The sequence below is a fragment of the Papio anubis genome, chromosome 2 (genome assembly GCF_008728515.1).
Source record: "Papio anubis isolate 15944 chromosome 2, Panubis1.0, whole genome shotgun sequence".
In the NCBI taxonomy this organism is placed as follows: Eukaryota; Metazoa; Chordata; class Mammalia; order Primates; family Cercopithecidae; genus Papio; species Papio anubis.
The window spans coordinates 82,663,193-82,686,694 of record NC_044977.1 but is presented as its reverse complement, the minus strand read 5'-3'; the positions used below and the strand labels follow the sequence as shown (position 1 = coordinate 82,686,694).

The 23,502-nt window shown below is 39.7% G+C and overlaps 1 protein-coding gene and 1 non-coding gene across 7 annotated transcripts in view; one reads left to right on the top strand and one right to left on the bottom strand.

Moving 5' to 3' along the window:
• Positions 1 to 1,828: 1,828 nt before the first annotated feature.
• DENND6A (DENN domain containing 6A) overlaps positions 1,829 to 23,502 on the bottom strand; it is an 83,454-nt gene continuing 61,780 nt past the window's right edge. For 3 of the 6 annotated variants that reach the window (XM_009200492.4, XM_009200496.4, XM_009200497.4), the window contains 6 exons: positions 23,247 to 23,336; positions 21,025 to 21,078; positions 20,815 to 20,924; positions 20,524 to 20,626; positions 19,223 to 19,297; positions 17,994 to 18,758 (listed from right to left, as the gene is read on the bottom strand). In XM_009200492.4, coding sequence (XP_009198756.1) covers positions 18,627 to 18,758; positions 19,223 to 19,297; positions 20,524 to 20,626; positions 20,815 to 20,924; positions 21,025 to 21,078; positions 23,247 to 23,336 — 564 coding nt within the window. In that variant the 3' untranslated portion in view covers positions 17,994 to 18,626. Of the gene's footprint in view, positions 3,738 to 15,863; positions 18,759 to 19,222; positions 19,298 to 20,523; positions 20,627 to 20,814; positions 20,925 to 21,024; positions 21,079 to 23,246; positions 23,337 to 23,502 lie in introns of those variants that run through there. The other 3 variants (XM_017955362.3, XM_003894256.4, XM_009200493.4) reach the window with 3 other exon arrangements.
• Positions 10,187 to 10,313, top strand: LOC116274022. The gene has a single exon (XR_004182505.1). It is a non-coding gene; the product is annotated as a U6atac minor spliceosomal RNA (small nuclear RNA).

Genomic DNA, 23,502 nt, shown 5'->3' with positions numbered 1-23,502 from the left:
TGCCCAAATCTCCATCCTTCCTGGCTGTACAAATATTTTCATGTTTATTTTTTATTTTTATTTTATTTTTTTAAAGACAGAGTCTTATTCTGTTGCCCAGGCTGGAGTGCAGTGGCATGATTTTGGCTCACTGCAACCTCTCCCTCCCAGGTTCAAGTGATTCTTGTGCCTCAGCCTCCAGAGTAGCTGGGACTACAGGCATGAGCCACCACGCCTGGCTAATTTTTGTATTTTAAGTAGAGACAGGGTTTCATATGTTGGCCAGGCTGGTCTTGAACTCCTAGCCTCAAGTGATCTGTCCACCTCCCAAAGTGTTGGGATTACAAGCATCAGCCACCATGGCCAGAAGTATATATATATATATATTTTTTTTTTTTTTGAGATGGAGTTTTGCTCTGGTTGCCCAGGCTGGAGTGCAATGGTGCGATCTCAGCTCACCACCCCCACCTCCTGGATTCAAGTGATTCTCCTGTCTCAGCCTCTCAAGTAGCTGGGATTACAGGCATGCACCACCACACCTGGCTAATTTTGTATTTTTAGTAGAGGTGGGGTTTCTCCATGTTGGTCAGGCTGGTCTCAAATTCCTGATCTCAGCCTCCCAAAGTGCTGGGATTACAGGCGTGAGCCACCGCACCCAGCCCAGAATTTTTTTTTTTTTTTTTGAGACAGAGTCTTGCTCTGTAACCCATGCTAGAGTGCAGTGGCGTGACCTCAACTCACTGCAGCCTCCGCCTCCCGGGTTCAAGCAGTTCTCTGCCTCAGCCTCCCAAGTAGCTGAGATTACAGGCATCTGCCCCCACACCTGGCTAATTTTTGTAATTTTAGTAGAGACAGGGTTTCACCATCTTGGCCAGGCTGGTCTTGAACTCGACCTCGTGATCCACCCGCCTTGGCCTCCCAAAGTGCTGGGATACAGGCATGAGCCACTATGCCCGGCAGAAATTTTTTTTAATGTATCACAATTACTTAAATATCTTCCAGGCTACAAAACATAGAAAAGAGATTAATCTACAAATTTTTTTCCTCTAAAAATTAGATTTACTGATTCATGTAATACTGTCTTCATGATAAATGGTGGTTGATAGTGTTAATGAAATAATCACCTACTGTTAAATTCATGTATCTATATGGTTCTCAAATTTTAACAGAATTCTCAAACAAAGCCTGAGGGTTTGTTAAAACTGGAATGCTAAAAACTGGGCATGGTGGCCCACATCTGTAGTCCCAACTACTTAGGAGGCTCATTGGAGCCTAGGAGTTAGAGTCTAGCCTGGACAACAAAGCAAGACCTCATGTGTCATGTCTTTCTTTTTCTTTCTTTCTTCCTTTTTTTTTTTTTTCTGAGACAGAGTCTCACTCTATTACCCAGGCTGGAATGCAGTGGTATGATCATGGCTCACTGCAACCTCAAGCTCTTAGGCTCAAGTGATTCTCTTCTCCTGAGCAGCTTGGACTATAGGCATGTGCCCCCATGCCTGGTTAATTTTTAAAGTTTTTTTTAGAGATGGGGTCTTGCTTTGTTGCCTATGCTGGTCTTGACCCCCTGGCTTCAAGCAATCCTCCCACCTGAGCCTCCCGAAGTATTGTGATTAAAGGTGTGAGCCACCATGCCAGCCAAGACTCCATCTTTTAAAACAAAATAACTAAATTGCTGGGACTCTCACTTCTAGCCAAGATGAAGTAACAAAAACCAGATTTACCCACTCACCTAAAATAAATAGAAACAAACTAGGCAGCAAATAAGAAATAATGGTTTTTGAAGACACTGGACATCAGGTATCAAAGGACAATAATCCCTAAAAGAGAGAACACAAATGCAGGGAGCCGGGAGATTGCCCCAGTTTATTGCCTTGGGAATGTGTCTAAGTTGCAGCACAGAAACGGGGAACAGAGTTAGCCTGGTGGACTCTTTGAGCTGAGAGTCTAGGGAAACCAAACCTTAGGACAGAATTCCAGAGAGGAGAGAGCAGCACAGAAAGAGAGAAATCTGCAGAAGTTTCCTTAGAATATTCAGCAGAGTACTTATTAGCACATGAATCTGAGCAAACTACCCAAAACCACGGGGAAAATCAACAGGTAAGGTTAGAGGAAACAGTGCCCAGGGTTGGCTGGAAACAATGCCTGGTCCTATCAGCCAGATTGAAAAAATCCCATAACCTGTGGGACAGTGGATAGAGTACTCAAAAAGGTCTTGCCTCACTGATGAAAAATAATTCTAGATTGAGCACTACTCTGGATCTACCTAACAAATTATTAAAAACCTGAAAAGATCAAATTATTTCCCAGTCATTTAACTACATCCTAGAACAAAGCTCACAAGGATTTAAAGTAAAACAAAAATACACAATATCCAACAAGGTAAAAATCTGGCATCTAATCCAAAATTACTGGGCATGCAAAGAGGAAGGAATACATGACCATCATGATGAGAATAATCGATCAATTGAAACCAACATAGAACTGACAGAGATGTTACTTTAAATAAGTAAAGACATGTAAGATATTTTTTAAAAGACTTGAGCATCTAGAAATAACTACAATGTCTGAGATGAAAAATACACTAGATGGAATTAATAGTAGATTAAACTATACAGAAGAAAAGATTAATAAACTCATAGAAATAGGAGCTATTCAAAATGAAATAGAAAAGAGTCAAAAAGGAAAAATGAAGAGCATCAGTGAGCTGTGAAATAGCCTCAAGTAGCCTAATACATGGGTAACTGAAGTCCCTAAAAGAAGGGAAGAGGGACAGAAAAAAATATGTTAAGAAATAATGACCAATGATCCACATTTTCCCAAATTTGGTTAAACCACAGGTACAGATGCTTTACTAACCCCAAGCACAAGAAACATGAAGAAAATTATATCAAAGTATATTGCCATCAAATAAGTCAAAACCAGTGATAAAGAGGAAATCTTAAAAGCAGTCAGAGAAAAAGAGACTTAGTAACCATATAGGAACAAAGATAAGGGTGACATCATATTTCTCACTGGAAACACTGCAGGCAAGAAGACAGTGGAGTAACACCTTAAAATAGTGAAAGTAAAAAAAGTCACCCTAGAAATATATATCCAGCAAAAATATCTTATAAAAAGAAGGAAAAATAAAGATGCTTTCAGACACGAAAAGTTGAAAGAATTCCTTGACAGTATACCTATACTACCAGAAATGTTAAAGGCAGTGTTTCAGGCAAAAGAAAAATGATACCATATGAATCTACCCAAGGAAACAGGACAGGAAAAGATTAAGTATAATAGTATATATGTTAACTTTTCAATTTAAAACTTTTTTTAAAAAAAGATAACTGTTTAAACAAAAATAACATACTGTGAGAGTTTTAATACACAAAAGTAAAATTTATCAACAATAATGTAAGGACTGGAATAAAAAAATGGAAACATTATTGTAAGATTCCTATTCTATACAGGAAGTGGTATAATATCATTGAAGGTAGACTAGTTAAGTTAAACATGTATACAATACACCTTAAAGTAACCACTAAAATAATAGAAGAATTATACCTAATAATCACTCAAAAGAGAGAAAGTGAAACCATTAGCAATATTCTATTACAGTGGCTCACGTCTTAGTCCCAACACTTCAGGAGGCCGAGGCAGGTGGATCACAAAGCCAGGAGATTGAGACCATCCTGGCCAACATGGTGAAACCCCGTGTCTTCTAAAAATACTGATATCTTGACACTGTACTTCAGCCTGGTGACAGAGCGAGAGTCCGCCTCAAAAAAAAAAAAAAAAAAAAATCTATTAATTTGAAAGAACCCAGGAAAAAAAGGAAAAAGAGAACAAAGAGCAGATAAGACAAATAGAAAACAAATAGCAAGATAATAGACTCAAACCTAACTCTATAATGAAGTGATATAAACATACCAATTAAAAAGGCAAACATTGTCTGAATAAAAAAGCAAGAATGAACTATATGCTACATACAAAAAAAACTTCTTTTTTTATTTTTTTGGAGACAGAGTCTCGCTCTGTCACCCAGGCTGGAGTACAGTGGTGTGATCTCAGCTCACTGCAACCTCCGCCTCCCAGATTCAAGTGATTCTTCTGTCTCAGCCTCCCAAGTGGCTGGGATTACAGGCGCCCACCACCACACCCAGCTAATTTTTTGCATTTTAGTAGAGATGGGGTTTCACCGTGTTGCCCAGGCTGGTCTCAAACTGCTGAGCTCAGGCCATTTGCCTGCCTCGGCCTCCCAAAGTGCTAGGATTACAGGCATGAGCCACTGCCCGGCCATAAAAAAAACTTTTTTTTTTTTTTTTTTGAGACACAGTCTTACTCTGTCACCCAGGCTAGAGTGCAGTGGCACAATCTCGGCTTACTGCAACCTCTGCCACCCAGGTTCAAGCGATTCTTCTGCCTCTTGGCTCCCAAGTAGCTGGGATTACAAGTGCCCGCCACTGCGCCTGGCTGATTTTTGTATTTTTCGTAGGGACAGGGTTTCACCATCTTGGTCAGGTTGGTCTCAAATTCCTGACCTTGTTATCTATCCACCTCAGCCTCCCAAAGTGCTGGGATTACAAGCGTGAGCCACCACACCCGGACTAAAAAATTTCTAAAATATAAAGACATAGACGGCACACCTGTGACTCACGCCTGTAATCCCAGCACTTTGGGAGCCGAGGCGGGTGGATCATGAGGTCAGGAGATCGAGACCATCCTGGCTAACACAGTGAAACCCCATCTCTACTAAAAATACAAAAAAGTTAGCCGGGCATGGTGGCGGGCGCCTGTAGTCCCAGCTACTCGGGAGGCTTAGGCAGGAGAATGGCGTGAACCCGGGAGGCGTGAACTCAGTTTGCAGTGACCCAAGATCATGCCACTGCACTCCAGCCTGGGCGACAGAATAAGACTCCGTCTCAAAAAAAAAAAAAAAAAAGGATAAAAGAAATATAAAGACACAAATTGGTTAAGAGTGTAAGTATGGAAAAGATGTACCATGCTAACACTAGTCAAAAGAAAGCTAGGATAATTCTACTAATATCAGATAAAGTAGATTTTAGAACAAGGAATACATGAATCCACAATTATACTTATTATAATCAAGAGATTTCAATAGCCTTCTCTTATATATGACAACAAATAGGCAGAAAATCTGACATGAACAATACTATCAGCCAACTTGACCTAACTGACATTTATAAAACACTCCACCCAACAACAGCAAAATACACATTGTTCTCAAGTGTGTACCCAGAACATTTACCAAGATAAACTATATTCTGGTCCATAAAACAAATCTTAAATTGGAAAGGATTCAAGTCATACCAAGTACGTTCACAGACCACACTGAAATTAAATTAGAAGTCAATAACAAAAGATTTTTGGAAAATCTGCTGCTTTCGTTTGTGTTTTTAGAAAAAAAATTTTGAAGGGGAAATCTGCAAATAACACCCTTCTAAATAACCCATGGATCAAGAAGTCATTATATATAAAAAAACACCTGCTGGACACAGTGGCTCACACCTGTAATCCTTTTTTTTTTTTTTTTTTTGAAACGGAGTCTCGCTCTGTCGCCCAGGCTGGAGTGCAGTGGCGTGATCTCGGCTCACTGCAACCTCCGCCTCCCGGGTTCACGCCATTCTCCTGCCTCAGCCTATCGAGTAGCTGCGACTACAGGTGCCTGCCACCATGCCCAGCTAATTATTTTTGTATTTTATAGTAGAGGGAGGCCGAGGCGGGTGTAATCCTTTTTTTCTAAAAACACAAAGGTCAGGAGTTCAAGACCAGCCTGACCAAGGTGGTCTCTACGAAAAATACAAAAATTATCCAGGCGCAGTGGCAGGTGCTTGTAATGCCAGCTACTTGGGAGGCTGAGGCAGGAGAATCGCTTGAACCCAGGCGACAGAGTTTGCAGTAAGCCGAGATTGTGCCATTGCACTCTAGCCTGGGTGACAGAGTGAAACTGTGTCTCAAAAAAAAAAAAAAAAGTTTTTTTTTTATGGCCGGGCAGTGGCTCCACCTGTAATCCTGGTACTACAGGTATCCACCCCTGCACCTCGCTAATTTTTTGTATTTTAGTAGAGACAAGGTTTCACTGTGTTGTCCAGGCTGGTCTCGAACTCCTGAGCTCAGGCAGTTCACCCACCTCGGCCTCCCAAAGTGCTAGGAAAAAGAACTGGAAGTCATTATCTTAAATGAAATAACTCAAACAGAAAGTTAATACTAATGATCTCACTTATAAGTAGGAGCTGAACAATATGTACACATGGAAAAAAAATTATAAGGTACTCTGAACTGAACGAAAAAAAATATAGAACATATTAGAATTTGTGTGATGACATTAAAGCAGTACATAGGGGGAAGTTTATAGCACTAAAAGCTTAGAAAAGAAGAATGGTCTCACGTCAACAACTTCAACTTCTGCCTTGAGTAACTAAAAAAAGAGAGACAAAATTAAAACCAAAGTAAACAAAAGACAAAAGCAGAAGTCTATGAAATTGAAAGAAAAATATAGGCCAGGCATGAGCCAGCACCTTGGGAGACTGAGGCGGGTGGATCATTTGAGGTCAGGAGTTTGAGACTAGCCTGGCCAACATGGTGAAACCTCATCTTTACTAAAAACATAAAAGCTGGGCGTGGTGGCGTGCTCCTGTAATCCCAGCAACCCAGGAGGCTGAGGCAGGAGAATCGCTTGAACCCGGGAGACGGAGGTTGCAGTGAGCCAAGATCATGCTACTGCACTCCAGTCTGGATGATGGAGCGAGACTCCGTCTCAAGAAAAAAAAAAAAAAAATACAGAAAATCAATAAATACAACCAAAACATGATTGAGATCAGTAAAACTGATAAGCCTCTAATATCAGGAATGAGAGGTTACATCACCACAGGGTCTCCAGATATTAAAAGGATAATGAGGGAGTAATTTCATGTCCATAAATTTGACAGCTTAGATGAAATGGACAAATTTCTCCAAAGACAAACTACCAAAGCTCACTTGAAGAAACAGACAGGCCAGGTGTGCTGCTCATGCCTGTAATCCTTGCACTTTGAGAGGCCAAGGCAGGAGGATCGCTTGAGCCCAGTAGTTAGAAAGCAGCCTGGGCAACATGGCAAAACCTCATCTCTACAGAAAAATACAAAAAATTAGCCAGGTGTGGTGGTGTACGGCTGTACTCCCAGCTACTCAGGAGGCTGATGTGGCAGGATCACTTGAGCCCAGCAGAGAGAGGCTGCAGTGAGACATGAGTGCACCACTGTAGTAGCTTGGGCTACAAAGTGAGACCTTGTCTCAAAGAAAAAAGAAGGAAGAAGAAGAAGAAAAGAAGAAGGAGGAGGGGGGGAAGAGGAGGAGGAGGAGAAGAAGAGGAGGAGGAAGAGAAGGAAGAGAAGAGTAGGAGGAGGAGAAAGAAGAAGAAAGAGAAGGAGAAAGAAGAAGAAAGAGAAGGAGAAAGAATAAAGGAGGAAGAGGAGGAAGAGGAGAAGAAACAGACTACCTTAATAGCCTTGTATCTATTTTAAAAACCAAAAATGTAGTTAAATACCATCCCACAGAAAATTCTAGGTCCAAATAGCTTAACTGGTAGATTCTACCAGACCTTTAAGGAAGATATAATACCAATTTGACACAAACTTCCAACTCATTCTATGAAGCCTGATACCGAAAGCAGACAAAGACATTACCAAAAAAATGACAAACCAATATGTCTCATGAACATAGATGCAAAAATTCAAAAAAATTTTAGCAAAGATCATAAAAAAAATTCTAGGCCAGGCACAGTGACTCGTGTCTGTGATCCTTGCACTTTGGGAGGCTGAAGCAGGAAGATCATTTGAGCTCAGGAGTTTGAGACCAGCCTGGGTAACACAGTGAAACCTCATCTCTACAAAAAATTTAAAAATTAGCCAGGTGTAGTGACACAAGCCTGTAGTCCCAGTTACTTGGAGGCTAAGGCTAGAGGGTTGCTTAAGCCCAGGAGGTCAAGGATGCAGTGAGCTATGATCAAACCACTGCACTCCAGCCTGAGTGACAAAGCAAGACCCTGTCTAATAAAAAATTCTAGAGATGTGAATCAAAACCACAATGAGATACCATCTCACACCAGTCAGAATGGCTGTTATTAAAAAGTCAAAAAATAACAGATGTTGGCAAGGTTGTGGAGAAAAAGGGAATGCTTATATGCCATTGATAGGAATGCAGATTAGTTCAGTCCCTGTGGAAAGCAGTTTGGAGATTTCTCAAAGTAAAAATAGAACTATCATTTGACCTAGCAATCCCATTACAGGGTATATACCCAAAGGAAAATAAATCATTCTACCAAAAAAAACACCTGCACTCATGTCTTTATTGCAGCACTATTCACAATAGCAAAGACATGGAATCTACCCAGGTGCCCATCAAGAGCGGATAGGGCCAGGCTTGGTGGCTCACACCTGTAATTCCAGCACTATGGGAGGCCAAGGTGGGAGGATCACTTGAGCCCAGGAGTTTGAGACCAGCCTGGGCAACACTGTGAAACCTCATCTCTACAAAAATTATTTTTAAAAAATTAGCCAAGTGTAGGGCCACACACCTGTGGTCCCAGCTACCAGGAAGGCTGAGGTGGGGGGACCCCTTGAGCCTGGGAGGTCAAGGCTGCAGTAAGCCGAAATCGTGCCACCACACTCTAGCCTGGGCAACAGAGTGAGACTCTGCCTCAAAAATAAATAAATAAATAAATAAATAAATAAATAAATAAATAAATAAATGTGGTACATATACACCAAGGAATACTATATACCCATAAAAAAAGAACAAAATCGAGTCCTTTGCAACAAGGTGGTTGCAGCTGGAGGCTATTATCCTAAGCAAATTAATGCAGAAACAGAAAACCAAATGCTACAGGTTCTCACCTGTAAGTGGGAACTAAACACTGGGTACACACAGACACAAAGATGGGAACAATAAACACTGGGGATTCCAAAAGTGAGGAGGAAGGGAGGGAGGCAACAGCTAAAAAACTACTTGTAAGGTACTATGTCCACTACTTCAGGGACGGGATCATTAGAAGCCCAAATCTCAGCATCACACAATATATCCATGTAACAAACCTGCACATATCCTCTCTGAATCTTAAAGAAATTCTATTGATTTGATAAATGATTTTAATAACAGGAATAGAGTTGGTTTAACATAAATGAATCATATTTACAAATTAAAAAGGCTATACAGTCATTTCAATAGATGCAGGTACAAAAGCATTTGTTTTACAATAAGTTTTCTTTTGTTTGTTTTTTGAAACAGGGTCTCACTCTGTTGCCCAGGCTTAAGTGCACGGTACGATGATGGCTCACTGCAGCCTCAACCTCCCAGGCTCCATCAATCCTCCCATCTCAGTCTCCCAAGTAGCAGGGACTACAAGCATGAACCACCATACCCTGCTTAATTTTAGTTTGTTTTTGTTTTTGTTTTTTTGAGACAGAGTTTCACTCTTGTTGCCCAGGCTGGAGTGTAATGGCGTGATCTCAGCTCACCGCAACCTCTGCCTCCCGGGTTCAAGCAATTCTCCTGCCTCAGCCTCCTGAGTAGCTGGGACTACAGGCGTGCACCACCACGCCAGGCTAATTTTGTATTTTTAGTAGAGACAGGGTTTCACCATGTTGCCCAGGCTAGTCTCAAACTCCTGGGCTCAAGTGATCTGCTTGCCTCAGCATCTCAAAGTGCTGGGATTACAGGTGTAAGCCACTCCACCCAGCCAACAAATGTGTTTGTCAAATATATTTGTTAAATGTATATTAATATATACACTTGTTAAATAGATTTAACAAATACATTTGTTAAATAGTTTATATGTAGCCCGTTATTGATAAAAACTCTCAGGCAGGCCGGGCACGGTGGCTCATGCCTGTAATCCCAGCACTTTGGGAGGCCAAAGCGGGTGGATCACGGTGTCAGGAGATCGGGGCCATCCTGGCTAACACGGTGAAACCCTGTCTCTACTAAAAATACAAAAAATTAGCCCAGTGTGGTGGCAGGCGCCTGTAGTCTCAGCACCTCAGGAGGCTGAGGCAGGAGAATGGTGTGAACCCGGTAGGTGGAGGTTGCAGTGAGCTAAGATCGCGCCACTGCACTCCAGCCTGGGCAACAGAGCGAGACTCTGCCTCAAAAAATACATAAATAAATAAAACACCTCTCAGGCAAACTAGAAACAGAAGGGGACTTCATCAACTTGATAAAGAACATCTACGTGTTGTATGAAAGGAGAGGGGGGTTAGCACTTCCCTTGGCAAGGATGGAAGAGGCCCTCAGGCCTGACAACATGTATACGGTTAAGGCATTGCCACCTACTTCATGGCGTCTAGCCATCGTTATTTTTGGTGGGTGCAGTGGCTCACACCTGTAATCCCAGCACTTTGGAAGCCAAGGCAGGTGGATCATGAGGTCAGATGTTGGAGACCATCTTAGCAAACATGGTGGAACCCCATCTCTACTAAAACACAAAAATTAGCTGGGCATGGTGGTGGGCCTGTAGTCCCAGCTACTCAGGAGGCTGAGGCAGGAGAATTGCTTGAACCTGGGAGGCGGAGATTGCAGTGAGCCAAGATCATGCCATGGGACTCCAGCCTGGGCAACAGAGCAAGACTCTGTCTCAAAAAAAAAAAAAAAAGAACATCTATAAAAAACCTACAGCTAGTATCATAATTAGTGATGAAAAATTGAGGCCAGGTGCAGTGGCTCACGCCTGTAATTCCAGCACTTTGGGAGGCTGAGGCGGGTGAATCACCAGATCAGGAGTTTGAGACCAGCCTGGCCAAGATGGTAAAACCCCGTGTCAACTAAAAATACAAAAATTAGCTGGGCACAGTGGCGGGCACCTGTAGTCCCAGCTACTCGGGAGGCTAAGACAGGAGAATCACTTTGAACCTGGGAGATAGAGGCTGCAGTGAGCCGAGATCGTGCCACTGCACTCCAGCCTGGGTGACAGAGCAGGACTCCATCTCAAAAAAAAAAAAAGAAAAGAAAAGAAAAATTGAATGCTTTTCTTTGAAGATCAGAAAGAGCTGGACAAAGTGGTACATGTCTGTAATCCCAACTACTCAGGAGGCTGAGGCAGGAGGATCATTTGAGCCCAGGAGTTTGAGAGCAACATAGCAGAAACCCCTCTCAAAAAAAAAAAAAAAAAAAAAAGTTTTAAAAAAGAAAAATGTTTAAAAATGAGTATGTCTGCTCTTACCAATGCTATTCAACATTGCATTGGGGATTCTAGCCAGTGTAATCAAAGAAAAATAAATAAAGGTCACCCAGATTGGAAAGAAGTAAAACAGTCTTTATTCACAGATGGCATAGTCTTCTATGTAAAAAATCTGATGGAATCTTCAAAAAAGGCTACTAGAATAAATGAGTATAGCAAGATTATAGGATACAAGATCAATATACATATATGTACAGTACTAGTATTTTGAACAAATTTTTGAAAAATTGTAAATTTAAATTTTTTAAAAATATCATTTGCAACATCAAAAATATGATAGGCTTAGAGATAAATCTGACAGAAGATATGATAGACTTGTGTTGATAATTACAAAATATTGCTGAAATTAAAATATACATAAATGGAAAACAAACATACATATACTTTGTTCATGATTCAGAAGACTTGAAATTATTCAATTCTCCCTCAAATTGATCCATAAATTCAATGCAATCCCAATCAAAATCCCAGCAGGAATTTGTGTAGAAATTCATAAGCTGATTCTAGAATTCGTATGGAAATGTGAAGTAATTAAGTAAGCAAAACAGCCTTTAAAAAGGACACAAACTGGAGGGCTGACACCACCGGTTTCAACAATAAAGCTACAGTAATCAAGCAATGTGGTATTGGCATAAAGACAGACATATACAGAATAGTGGCACAGAATAGGAAGCGTAAAAATAAAAATAAACCCACACATATATATATGGACAACTGAATTTTGACAAAGGTACAACAAAGCCAATGCAACTGATTTTTGGCAATAATAATCACCTTTCAACAAATGGTGCTGGGACAATTAATATTCATATGCAAAAAACAAAAAAAAGAAACCCTTAAATTCATACTTCACATACACACTAAAACTAATTCCAAATGGTTTATAAACCTAAATGCAAAACCTAGAACTGTAAAACTGCTAGCAGAGGCTGAGCATGTTGGCTAACACCTGTAATCCCAGCACTTTGAGGGGCTGAGGCAGGCGGATCACGTGAGGTCAGGAGTTGGAGACCAGCCTGACCAGTATGGTAAAACCCCATCTCTTCTAAAAATACAAAAATTAGCCAGGTGCGGTGGTACACGCCTGTAATCCCAGCTACTGGGGAGGCTGAGGCAGGAGAATTGCTTGAACCCGGGAGGCAGAGGTTGCAGTGAGCTGAGATTGCACCGCTGCACTCCAGCCTGGATGACAGAGCAAGAGTCCATCTCAAAAAAATAAAAATAAAAATAATAGAAAAAAACATAGGTCTTTGTGACCTTGGGTAAGAACACAACACTTAAAAGAACAAATTCGTAAGTTGAACTAAATCAAAATTAAAAACTGCTTTTCAAAAGACACTTTTAAAAATGAAAAAAAAGTCATAAACTAGGGGTGGGGGGATCTTTGCCAAGCATGTATCTGAAAAAGAACTTGTATCAAGAACATATGGAGAACTCTGGCTGGGCTCAGTGGCTCACACCTGTAATCCCAGCACTTTGGGAGGCCAAGGTGGGTGGATCACTTAAGGTCAAGAGTCCAAGACCAGCCTGGTCAACATGGCGAAACCCCATCTCTACTAAAAATACAAAAATTAGCCAGGCATGGTGGTGGGTGTCTGTAATCCTAGCTACTCAGGAGGCTGAGGCAGGGGAATCACTTGAACCTGGAGGTGGAGGTTGCAGTGAGCCAAGATCGTGCCACTGTATTCCAGCCTGGGCAACAGAGTGAGACTCTATCTCAAAAACCAAACCAAACCAAAACAAAAACAAACAAAAAGAACATTATAGAGAACTCTCAAGGCACAACCACAGGAAATTACATAATAAGCAAAAGCTTGGAGCACTTTACCAAGAAGATACAGAGAAGGCTAATAAGCACATGAAAACATGCTCAGCATCAAAGGTCATTAGCAAAATGTAAATTAACATCTCAATAAGGTACCAATACAAACCTATTAGAATGGCTGACATTAAAAAGGCTGACCATACCAAATGTTAGTTGGGACGTGGAACTTTCATACAATACTCCTAGAAATAAAATAGTACAACCACTTTGGGACAGTTTGGCAATCTCTTAAAAAAGTTAAACATTCACCTACCATATGACCAAGACATCCCCCTCATACCACTCCTAGGTATTTACATAAGAAAAAAGGAAATATATGTCCATCCAAGGACTAGTACATGAGTTCACAGCAGCTTTATCTGTAATAGCCAAAAACTAGAAACAATCCAAATGTCTATCAACAGGTAAGTGGGTAAAAAATGTGTTATACCCCTATAACACAATACTACTTACCAATAAAAAGAAATGACTTGCTGATACAGGCAACAACATGAATGAATCTCAAAATCATCACGCTGAGTGAAAGAAGTCAGACCTCCTCCCCACCAAAAAACAGAAAGAGTATATATACTGTATGATTCCACTTACATAAAACTCTAGAAAATACAAACTATAGCAACAGAAAACATCTATAATGGTTGTTTGGGGGAGACAGAAAGGAGTGCAAATGGGCATAAGGAAATTTTGGGGGTGATGAAAATGTTCACTATCTTGGCTGTGATGATGGTTTTATGGGTGTATTCAAATGTGAAAACTTATCAAATTATACAATTTAAATATGTTCAGCTTATTGTATGTCTATTGTACCTCAATAAAGCTGTTTTTAAAAAGTATGATTTGTGGCTGTGTAAGGTGGCTAACGCCTGTAATCCCAGTACTTTGGGAGGTGGAGGCAGGAGGATTGCTTGAGCCCAAGGAGTTTCAGACCAGCCTGAGCAACATAGCGAGAACTCATCTCTACAAAACAACAACAAATAAACAAACAAAAAAACTGATTTGTTGAGTTCTACCACTAGAGCCTCTGATTATAAAAATATTTACCCATTTCATTAAATGAATGCAATCATTTCAAGTTTCCTACTGAAGGATAAAAATTCATTCACTTAAGGCTGGGCGCAGTGGCTCACACCTGTAATCCCAGCACTTTGGGAGGCTGAGGCGGGTGGATCACCTGAGGTCAGGAGTTTGAGACCAACCTGACCAACATGGTGAAACCCTGTCTCGACTAAAAGTACAAAAATTAGCTGGGTGTGGTGATGCATGCCTGTAATCCCAGCTACTCGGGAGGCTCAGGCAGGAGAATAGCTTGAACCTCGGAGGTGGGGGTTGCAGTGAGCCGAGATGGCGCCATTGCACTCCAGCCTGGGTGACAGAACAAGACTCACTCTCAAAAAAAAAATCATTCACTTAATAAGAAGTATAACTCTGGAATATAAAGTTACTATTTTCCAAAAGTATTTCAGTCAATGTAGAAGCAATTTATACCATAATGTATTCAGACTGGCTGACATGGAAAAATGTGAGGGACAGGCAAAAACATGTAGGATCTATGAAGTCCGGCTTTCTAATGGTTAAGACAAAAATAGTATAATGATGACAAGAATGGGGAGGCAAAAATAAACAGAAGATTGCAAATCTAGTGGTAAAGCTAGTAAAATGGAATGAGGCATGATTATTGAACAACAAAATCTTTTAAAATTTTTTAAAAATATTTTTTCTTTTATAGACAGGGTCTCACTCTGCTGTTCAGGCTGAGTGAAATGGCATGATAACAGCTCACTGCAGCCTCCAACTCCTGGGCACACACTATCCTCCCACCTTAGCCTCCCGAGTAGCTTTGACCACAGGCATGTACCACCATGTCTGACTACTTTTAAAAAACTTTTTTTAGAGATGGGGTCTCAGGTGCAGTCGCTCATGCATGTAATCCCAGGATTTTGGCAGGCCAAGACAGATCACTTGAGGTCAGAAGTTCAAGACCAGCCTGGCCAACATGGTGAAACCCTGTCTCTACTAAAAATACAAAAATTAGCCAGGTGTGGTGGCACATACCTGTAATCCCAGCTACTTGAGAGGCCGAGGCAGGAGGATGGCTTCAACCTGGGAGGTGGAGGTTGCAGTGCGCAGAGATCATACCACTGCACTCCAGCCTGGGTGACAGTGTGAAACTCTGTCTCAAGAAAAAAAAAAAAAGAATAATATAATGTAGTTGCTACTTTTAAAAAATAAGAGGAAGAAGTAAAAATAATTGGAGATTTGGGTTTTAAAAAAGTAGCAAATGAAGGAGAATCTAGCAACTAAAATATTTTTTTGAGAGAGGTCTTGCTCTGTCACCCAGGCTGGAGTGCAATGGTGTGATTATGGCTCACCACAACCTCTACCTCCTAGACTCAGGCCATCCCCCCCTCACCCACCTGAGCCACCTGAGTAGCTGGGACTGCAGGCGTGTGCCACCATGCTCTGCTAATTTTTTTATTTTTTTGTAGAGACGGGGTCTCACTTTGTTGCCTAGGCAGATCTTGAACTCCTGAGCTTAAACGACCCTCCTGCCTCAGCCTCCTGAAGTGCTAATATTATAGGTATGAGCCAATACATACGGCCAATATTTTTACCAGAATATTTCATAAAATCAGTGCACTGCTAGGAAAGATATGCAGCCACTTAACTGATCTGTCTAAACAGAACTGTTCACCTGTTGATAGTGAAGTACACAGGGTTTTCATTTGAAGTCCTTAAAAAAACAATCTGGCAGGAAACAAAAGGAATCTCATAATGCTCAAGTTTCACTAACTATGCATTTTCTCCAAGTAGTCCAACCCCACTCAGAAATAACACAAAATATCCAAGTGCTTTGAAATCCAAGGCCTTTAATTTAGTTTTTGGTAATGACCATAAATGCCTTCATAAAAACCTCTTTTTCACTGTAAATAGAAGGCACTAGGCATTACATAAGACCCTTAAAGCAGTGATTCCTCCTGATGCTGGTAGAGATAAAACATTTAACGTCAGGGTTTACACAGTAACAAAGTCTTCTTTAAAAAAAAAAAAAAGACAAATCTGAAAATCACAAACCAAAAATTATCAGTCAGTCTTTCTCAGGTTCCCAATGCAAATTTACATCATTTTTACAAGTACATAGTTTGAAATTAAGAGATAAACTAGGTATGATACGGTTTTCAACATGTGTTAGGTTTCAGTTAAATACAGTAAAAATGAAGACACCATTATCATGCTAATTGGCATCTTTTGCTACTGTTTAGCTGTGCAAAATAAACTTGAAATGATACATCCTGTAGTGGTATAATTTAAAAGATCCTTGATATGACACCAACAACTTGCAAATTCTGGTCACAAACTGTATATAAATTGTACGATTATTAAAATATACCTTTTTGAAAAATAATAAGATAACCATTTATACCTAAATAAGGTTTCCCAGAAAGTTATGAAATACTTTTAGCATATAAAAGTAGTTGCCCCTTTTCTGAAAAGTCAGCTGTTGTTTCACAAAATAACTCATATGATCCAAGGCAAATGATTTCTTGAATGCCATATTCTCTCTATGACTTTGAGGTATGCTTCAAGAGACTGTATCCATAAGAACAGGGCACATTTGGGTATCAGACCACAGTTACAAATGCAAGGAATCTTTCTTGGGTCAGGAATGCCCTTAAAAGTTATGGCAAGAGAACAAAAGATAGCTTCTGAAGCCATATCCTTTACAAATACATACAACTAAATTTGGTTATTTAGAGGATAATTCAAGACACAGCTATTAACCATATGCTGTGTCATGTGTGCCTATTATAATTAGTGGCTTCTGGCCGGGCGTCATGGCTCACGCCTGTAATCCCAACACTTTAGGAGGCCAAGGCAGGCGGATCACTTGAGGTTGGGAGTTTGAGACCAGCCTGACCAACAAGCAGAAACCCCGTCTCTACTAAAAATACAAAATCAGCCAGGCGTGGTGGCGCATGCCTGTAATCCCAGCTACTTGGGAGGCTGAGGCAGGAGAATCGCTTGAACCTGGCAGGTGTAGGATGCAGTGAGCCAAGATCACACCATTGCACTCCGGCCTGGGCAACGAGTGAAACTCCGTCTCAAAAAAAAAAAAAAAGTGGCTTCTGCAGGATACTCTTATTCAAACACAAACCAAACAACCTTACTCTACCAAATCACATTCTTCTATTTTTGGCAAGGCAGTATTGTTTAAACAAAACAGAAACAAAAACAACAACAACAAAAGCTAACCATAACAGTGACTCATGCAAAAGTTTCCATGTCAAACAACAGTAGGAAAAGCGTTCTGAGAAACATTAATGTTGGGAAAAATAAAACACTACCAAACAAATAATGCCTGACATCAATCTTATCATCACTCAAATAAGTATCACATAAAAAACTCATGAATGCCTTTGAAATAAGAATAGTTCAGTTTAAAAAAATAGCTGATTATGAGATTTATAATTAAAATGTCTTTGAAAAGCATCCAAGTTCATTAGCTTAAACATTTAATAATATTTAAATTAGTATTTATTATTTAATTTTTTATTTTTGTTGAGACAAAGTCTCACTACATCACCCAAGCTGGAGTCCAGTGGTGTAATCTCAGCTCACTGCAGCCTCCGCCTCCCAGGTTCAAGTGATTCTCGCATCTCAACCTCCCAAGTAGCTGGTATTACAGGTGTGTGCCACCATGCCTGGCTAATTTTTGTATTTTTAGTAGAGATGGGGTTTCACCACGTTGGCCAGGCTGGTCTCGAACTCCTGACCTAAGGTGACCTGTCCGCCTTGGCCTCCGAAAGTGCTAGGATTACAGGTGTGAGCCACTGCACCTGGCCTACTGTTCGAATTAATAAAGGTAAGAGAAAATAAACTCTTCCATAATTAATACTAGATGCCTCCTTGTCTTTGGAGAAACTGGTAAGATTAAATTTTGAAAATGGAAGAGAAAATAATGAAAATCTATATGACAACTGAAAAAAATCCATCATGTATATTAATAAACACAATGGGTAGCAAGAAACATTTTTTTTAAACAATGATCACTCAACAGAATACCTTATAAAATTACATCTCATAATGAAGCTAAGGAAAAGCTTCAAGACTAGCAGCTGAACTGTGAAACATGTAGGACAACAGAAGGCACTACATAAGCATCAATTCCTTCTAACCATAGGACAGTTCAGTCTTTCTGTTCTTAAGAAGATAGCCAGTGTGAATGTTATTTTTATATCCCCCTGAGTTTTAACATGATTGGGCAAAGCAGCACCAATTTAAAAAAATATCTGCAATGCCAGCACTGCAGTATGAAATCACTAATACTGATGGCCCACAAGTCTCTCATAAGAGCACTTTAGAACATGATTAAAAATATAGAAATGTCTTTCGGTGTTTCAGTATTAAAGTGGAACCCCCACAGATATCCACTTTAAAAATAATGCACTAAAAAGTTCTGTTTATACAATACAGTCTTTCTACCCTGTTAACTAGCATTCATGGCAATTCTCCACTCTGCTGCCACTGAGAGATCTCCTTTGTGCGTCTGGTTGAAATGTCAGTATGCTTCCTGATGCATAATCCTTTTTGGCTGGAAAATCTTGGCAAATATCATGTCATGCCTGTTTTGAGCAGTATGCCTTGCAGGTCCTCTGGCAATGCTAAGATAATGGCATCTATGTGTGTCCGTAACTTTTCCATAGTGTCAGGTTTCACAGGTAAGTGCTCTCGATCAGCCTGCAACTATATAAGGACATTTCATAGCATTTAAATTATCCTCAGAATCTGTATTAATACATTACATTCTCTAAATAAACCATTTTAAAAGTCTAACAATTGGATACTTTCAGTCTTAGACCAAAATTTACAGAAACTAAAAAAGCAAGGAGCATTCCATTTAAACAATACGTTATTGAGCTCAGTAAAAGGCTTCTATGTAAATTCACAATAATACCTAGAAATATAAGCAACAATGTTTTGATAGAGCTTATTAGATTCTATGTAGATAACGTTAGAATAATATGGCATCATTATGGTCTGTTTCAGTGACCAAGTATTTTCAGCAATACCTACCACCAATTGACCAATTTCAAGCCCTCTCATTTAAAAAGTTACTTCTGTGAACTATCATGGGTTGTCAGCTCACATGAGAGGAAAATATCTTCACAGAAAAGTCAATTTAATCATTGGCTGTTTTGGCTACATACCAGCTTATTTTTCAGCTTCAAGACAAGGTCTACTGTTTCTACTTCTGTGTGTTTCTGGATCCAGAGAAGTAAGTCCTAGAATAAATAAAATCCCAAATCAGTAAATTCTCAAAATAATATTCAAACCTCTATTTCAATAGGTAAGGCTACTGTGAAGGAAAGACAAGAAGGAAAAGGAGAACAAAGTATTTAACCCAGATATAGCATTAAGTGCAAGAATAATTCTCATAATATTCTAATAACTGTTAATTTTCTGCATTAGCCAGAATAATTGTCTTATATTTGGAAGCAAAACAAAATGTACTGAGGTGGCTTTTTTAGATCAAGCAAGAAAAACAAAATTGCAACTCAAACTGTAATAGTAACCCCCACTGCCACTAAGTAGTGACTAATTTATAAGGAACATTTGTTAACAAATCAAGAGAACTGAACATGAATTTACTACTGGATGTAAACTTCATGTTTTCAGATAAGCTCTTCCTGGGCTTGTGCTGCAGGTGCATTCATCAAATTCCTTTTCTCAAAGCCACAGTCACTGGGAGTTTATGAGCAGAAAGTTATCACTGAGGCTAGCACGCCTCGCATTTAAAGCTAAATATAAATGAAAGTAAGACTATCCCCTTTTATTTTCGTAAGTAGTTTAATTTAAAAGAGCCTGGTAATACAGAACATAAAAAACAAATCAGTCCACATTTTTAAAAGTGTTAATACTCACTAAAAAAGGTAAATACATCGTAACAGCAAAAGATGTGGAGTTAGGCTTCTTGGATTAGAATCCTTACTCTACCCAGTAATGTGCTGGTAAATATTTAACAAGTGGTTCTCCAAAAGAGGTCTCTGGTTTGTCGCATTTGCCAATTTCTGTGGTGTAATACTCCCACTGTAGGCTATTTCAAGCTGCCAACCTGAGGTCACTGAATGCAGAGCTGAGAAGAGATGTGCACAGAGAAGAGATGTGCACAGTTGGCTCTTGTGAGCCAATGCAAGTGGACTCCAGCACACTGTTGGCTCCACTACTTAGCAGGGATGTGATCTGAGGTAAGTCATTTAACTTCTAAGCCAAATGTTTCCCATAATGTAGTTCATAACACACCTACCTCAAAGAATCATTATAAAGATTAAAAGAGATTATCTATATAAAGCCCCTATAATGTCCTTGGCACACAGCACATGATCTAGAAAAGTTAGTCATTATTACTGTTTATAAAGAGTGGATAAAGGGTACAATCTTCAACCTCTAAGCATAATTATCTTTATTTTCAACAGTTGTTAATCATTACACAAACACACAGTTTTCGAACCTCTTCACAAAGAGCTTCTAGATGGAGTGCCTCCAATTTTTGGATCATTTCCTTCCTCCGGGTCTTAAACCAGCCATCAAAATTTGGAGACTTTAGGAAATGCCTATAAAAATACATTTTAAAAAAGTAAAGTTTGATTATAACTTATTTCCTTTCCTCAATACCTTTCCTATTCAGAGAACCATGTCAAACTTTAGAATTCTTTAAAAAGAATAAGTTTAAGTCTAGTTTTTTGTTTTGTTTTTAAATAAAGCACGACACATGGGTGTAAAACAGGAAAAAAAGACTAACCGGTAAAGTCCAATCCAATCGCCTTTTATTCTAGAGGTTAGCTGAGGTCCTGTTTTCTCAAGTGTTTTCATAAATTCTTCTGGAAGAAACTGTCTTAATTGAGGTGGACTCTAGAAAACAGGAAATATAATATTTAGAAATTAGGAGTGGATATGTTCACAGAAGTTAATTACAGTTAGAGGACCCAAATAGATCTGAATATATTCATACCTTCCATGGGGAAATACTTTTCTGCAAAGGCATCAAGCTTGCCACATACCTTTCCTAAAACCAAAAAAAAAAGTTAATAAAAGGAGTGTCTTCAAAAATATTTAAACAGACCTACTTAAAAGAAATGGGTCTTTTAAGTTTGTAATCATATGCTCTTTCAATGGACGGCAACAACTCCATCACTCCCCACAACAGATATAGCTAAATTTAGACTGACTTGGGAAGTCAGATTTCAAATAAAATTCAACTAAATCTTGGGTAAACCAAGGGACTACATTTTTTTTTTCTTTTTTGAGACAGAATCTTGTTCTGTTGCCCAGGCTGGAGTGCAATGGCGTGATCTTGGCTCACTACAACCTCCGCCCCTTCGGGTTCAAGCGATTCTCCTGCCTCAGTCTCCCAAGTAGCTGGGATTACAGGTGTGCACCACCACGCCTTGCTAATTTTGTATTTTTAGTAGAGACAAGGTTTTACCATGTTGGTCAGGCTAGTCTCAAACTCCTGACCTCGTGATCCACCCGCCTTGGCCTCCCAAAGTGCTGGGATTACAGGCGTGAGCCACCGTGCCCAGCCCTTTTTTTTATTTTTATTTTTATTTTTAGAGATGCAGTCTCGCTCTGTTGCCCAGTGGCACATGGCAGTGGAGTGCAGTGGTGCAATCTCAGCTCACTGCAAACTCTGCCTCCAGAGTTTAAGCAATTATCTGCCTCAGCCTCCCAGGTAGCTGGAATTTCAGGAACCCGCCACCACGCCTGGCTAATTTTTATATTTTTAGTTGAGTCAGGGTTTCACCCTGTCTTAATGATAATAGCTAACCTTACTGAGTAACTATAGGCCAGATAATGCACTCAACATTTTACATGCGTGATCTCTTGTAATCCTTGGAATGATCCTATGTGGTAGGTATTATTGGGAAACTGAAGATTCTTCAAAAGGCTAATACAATTTAGACTTGAATTGAGGTCTACTTGACTTTCATCCATGCTTTTTTTGTTGTTGTTGAGACGGAGTCTCACTCTTTTGCCCAGGCTGAGTGCAGTGGTGTGATCTCGGCTCACTGCAACCTCCACCTCCCAGGTTCAAGTGATTCTCCTGCCTCAGCCTCCAGAGCAGCTGGGACTACAGGTGCATGCCACCATGCCCGACCAAGTTTTTGTATTTTTAGTAGAGACAGGGTTTCACCACGTTAACCAGGATGGTCTCAATCTCCTGACCTCGTGATCTGCCGGCCTCGGCCTCCCAAAGTGCTGGGATTACAGATGTGAGCCACCACGCCCAGTCCATGCTCTTTTTTTTTTTTTTTAAGAGAGTCTTGCTGTTGCCCAAGATGGAGTGCAGTGGTGCAATCATAGCCTACTGTAGTCTCAAAGTCCTGGTCTTAAACAATCCTCTCACCTTGGCCTCCCAAAGTAGCAGGCCTGAGCCACTGTGCCCAGCCTAGTCCATGCTCATAAGCACTACAGAAAAGTTTATTTATTCAAACAAATAGATTTAATGGAATAAGTAAGTTGACATCCATAGACCAAGAAATAATATTTCTTTCTAAAATATAACAGCAAAGATCTCCAGGATGCCCTATATAATATTCATAGATATATTACTTTATATTAATAACTGTGCAAAGTTTCTCTATGATGCAGTCTCCAGAGTAGGACCACATCATGGTACTCCCTATACTTTAATATGACATCCTTCTGAATTTCTTAGAATAACCATATCATCTAGTCATTGATTCCATAAACATTTGAGTGCTACCATATGCCAGACTGGCAAATTAATAACGAGCAAGACAGATACAGTCCCTGTTATTATGGAGCTACAGCCTCATAGACATTATGTCAAATTTTTTTCAAGATAACTATCACAGAAGCTCTACGATAATCTTCTTTTAAGATGAAAAATGTAGTAACTACTTAACAGTTCATATAAAGTATATCATTTAATATTCACAACAGTCTTGAAAGGTACTTAGGAAAAGTGGAATCAGCCACATTTCATAGGTAAGAAAATTGAGGTTCAGAGGGAGTGACTTACCAAAGCTAAACAGTTAACACTAGAACAAATAATCCAGGTCTCTTGCAAAGAGGTTTATTTTTAATCACTCAAATATACCAGGCTGGCAAAACACACAACTTAAGATATGGTTTTGGAGGGTGGGAAAAACATTTATATACCCTTCACCAAATCATTAAATTATGCAAAAATGTATTTTATTAACTTACTAATGGAATGATGAAACTTTGTGTCAGTTCCAAAAAATAGCGTCGAAGAATAACACTTTGCGCCTCAGAAGGACGTTTCTGTTGTACACCCTTAAAGAGGAAATAATGAGAATGTTTTCTAGTGATGGAACATAAAACAATGGATAATTATCATATTCAACTGCTATGTAAATATACATTTACACTTGATATTTAAAAAACTAGAACTTCACCTTGAAGTAATTTAATGTGAAGTTAATTGTGCAATATCCTGTGA